Genomic DNA, 3,161 nt, shown 5'->3' with positions numbered 1-3,161 from the left:
GTATAGTGGACCAGAATCGCCTCGAAGCCATACGGAAGTCTTTTTCCATGGCCTCTCCAAACTCCTCCCATGCCCGAGTTTTTGCCTCAGCGACCACCCGAGCCGCATGCCGCTTGGACTGCCGGTACCCGTCAGCTGCTTCCGGAGTCCCACAGGCCAAAAATGCCCGATAGGACTCCTTCTTCAGCCTGACGGCATGCCTCACCGCCGGCGTCCACCAGCGGGTTCGAGGGTTGCCGCCACAACAGGCACCAACCACTCCTAGGTACTCCACGTTCCATAATACAGAAACGAATTGTACATCAAAACGTAGGCATTTTTCTCAGCTTTTACCCAGTTTGTTTCTTATTTCGAATCCCTTATTTTCGAAAATGGAGAAGTGGGTAAAGAAAATGGATGGATGGATGGGCCTGTTTGTTCATAGCTTACTTTCTGTGTTTCTGTGTGTCTTATACAAAGTAGAGCAGTAGGCTGCATCTCCCCTTTCTGCTACCCCCAAAAAGGCAGAAATTAAACAATGACTCAGCAGATTCAAGGTCACCAGCTTATACATTAAACAACAGGATTTTCTTTCTCACATTATTTCTCAGTTTTAGCTTCAGTTTTGCTGGTTTTAGCTTTAGCTAATGTTTGACTACTTTTAGCTACAATTCTGTTACTTCTAACTTTAAGCTGTGGTTTTGTTGTGAATTTGTGCTATATAAACTGAATTGAATGCCACACTAAATTTATGAGCAGCCTACCCTTCTAGATGTTTTGCAAACAAACTTCTTTTACTCCCACAAACTTTACATTTCCTCTAAAGTTAATGCTCCAAAACACAGGCATTTTTGTTTTCCTTCACTCTGTGTGTCTCTCACTGCTATAGGACTAATGGTTTTCCCTCAAATCCCCCCAGAGTGCACAGTGAGCACACCCAAAATTGACATGTGTGACCGCCAGAGATGCTTCTGCCACTTAAGCTCAGGATTTTTTGAAGACAACTTATAGTTTTTGCCAAGACTGTTTGTTTGAGGCTTATCATCTACTTTTTGTTTTTGGCTGCATGTATTATTAAGAGTACTGTGTGAGTGGCAAACAAGTGTGTAGTTGCCCTGGTGACCACAATGAGCTACTGGTAGAAACTTTAACACTTTTTTATCTTGGTTCTCTTTACACTTCTTTCACAGTTCATACATCAGCACTTTGTCATCTTAGATTATTGTAAAAGTCCCAAATTACTGCTGGGTTTTAGAGAAGAAAGATGATGTATGTTGATATTACAGCCAGTAGTTGCATTGGCACCTTTCAAAATGTCTTCAGAATTGTTCTAGTTTGATTATTAAGGCACAAATAATTTTAGTGTTTTTAGGCAACATTGTAAGAATCTCTGTCTTTAATGGAGTTTTCTTTGAGTAAAATATGTGCTGAACTAAATATGTATTTAAAGATTTTGATGACCAAATCAGGTTGGGACAGTGACATAATGATGAGGCCCTGAGGTGGCTCTGGCCACTGAAATAGAAATATACAGGAATAACCATTGATAGTGCCAGGTGAGAATTGTGGCTGCCACGTTGTTACAGTAGGGGCTATGGCTATCACCATGTACTGTTTACATGTCAAAGCCACACACTGTTAGCACCTTGTGAGTGGTGTATGCTGTTATTAGTCCAAAATCACGTAGAAATCGCTTTAATTTACTTAAACCAGTAAACATTGTGAAAACAGGAGACAAGATTTTGATGTAATGAGCCTCCCAACAAGTCTTGTCAAGCATTAGCAGTGGCAAAGTGCTGACCCAGTGCACGATACTGTTATAATCTGCATTTGAAGTATTTAAATACTTAGTCTGAGGCCACGGTAGTTCACTGGTCATTGCCACAGTCTCATAATCCTGAGTCTGCAGGTTGGAGCCCAGTATGGGCGTCTGGCTTAAAACAATTGCCAAATCTTCTGTTCACTTGCTGTGGTGACCCTTGCAGAAGAGAGCAGCCACAAGAAGAAGAACAAAATGTCTACTTAGTCTAAACAGAGCTGTGATACCAGTGTCTGTAGTTCATTGTATTCAAACTAATAACTTTTATTTATATAAAGTCATTAACCTCTTTGGAAATATTTAGCCTTATATAACGTGCACTTTAGTATTTAGACATGGATAACTGAGTTTTTGCCAGCCTGTATACTAATTCACTATATTTAACATAAATTTTACCCATAAAAAGTAAAACAGGTTTTTATTGGCTGTTAGTGAAGAAAATCTGTTACTAATATTGACAATATATTTTCAGTTAGCTGGTATATGCCTACTCTCGGTTTCCTGCTTTACATTAATTATAGTCATTTAGTGTAAAGAGAGCGACAACCTCTGGTATAATAATACAGTGTATCAGACTTGTATTTAAAAAAAAAAAAAGATTAAAGTAATGCCAAGTTATTTAAACCTAAGGTTCCCATAAGTATGACAATTAATGGTAACTCATTAGGCTTTTTGACTGAGTTTAGTGTATTTTTCCCCTCGGACATCCATGGTCTGCTGCCATTCCAGCAGTAATGCCATGTAGCACCTACCAAGATGTCGCCATGGGCTCTTGCATTGTTAGCATAGACTGCACTGTCATTAGCTATACAAATATATTTCTATGTCTGTATCTCTGACTGTGAAAAACTAAACTAGTTTCTGTTTTTTTTTTAATAAAACCACTTAAAAACAGCTTTAGAACCAGCCCTGGTCTAGCACTTATTGGTTGAAAAATCCTGGCCCTGTGATGGACCAACAACCAAATCAGGGTGTACCCAGCACCTCGATCCATGACTCCTGCACTAAGTGCCAGCCTCTCATGACCCTAAATTTTAAATGGTAGTGATTAGTCCTTGTGATTGATGTAGTGTGTTTGAACAATGAGTACCAGGGATCTTGAAGAGGAAGTGGTCAGCTACAGAGTGGCAGGTGCGTCCCTTCTGGATGATCACGCTGGCCAGGAAGTAGTAATAATCAATGGGAATGGCTCCATGATAGTAGACAATAAGAGCTGGTCCTTTGTCTGGGATCTTCTCCATGCCGTGAACCTCATAACCTGGTACAATGGTCAGAGAACAAAAATCAGTGTTACATGAGGCATACGGTGCATGCACAATTGACTATTTGTGTGAATGCTTTTAAGCATTCACACCATTGTTTT

The 3,161-nt window shown here is 40.0% G+C and overlaps 1 protein-coding gene across 5 annotated transcripts in view; it reads right to left on the bottom strand.

Moving 5' to 3' along the window:
• Positions 1–3,161, bottom strand: part of tmem68 (transmembrane protein 68) — a 53,698-nt gene that overhangs the window by 23,472 nt on the left and 27,065 nt on the right. For 4 of the 5 annotated variants that reach the window (XM_037982005.1, XM_037982006.1, XM_037982008.1 and 1 more), the window contains one exon: positions 2,889–3,056. The exons of the other annotated variant lie outside the window; for it this stretch is intronic. In XM_037982005.1, the coding sequence (XP_037837933.1) occupies positions 2,889–3,056 (168 nt within the window). The remainder of the gene's footprint in view (positions 1–2,888; positions 3,057–3,161) is intronic. 5 annotated transcript variants of the gene reach the window in all.

Source organism: Kryptolebias marmoratus, linkage group LG20, assembly GCF_001649575.2.
Source record: "Kryptolebias marmoratus isolate JLee-2015 linkage group LG20, ASM164957v2, whole genome shotgun sequence".
Classification (NCBI taxonomy): Eukaryota; Metazoa; Chordata; class Actinopteri; order Cyprinodontiformes; family Rivulidae; genus Kryptolebias; species Kryptolebias marmoratus.
The sequence above is the reverse complement of the archived record's forward strand: the minus strand, read 5'-3'. Positions and strand labels throughout refer to the sequence as shown.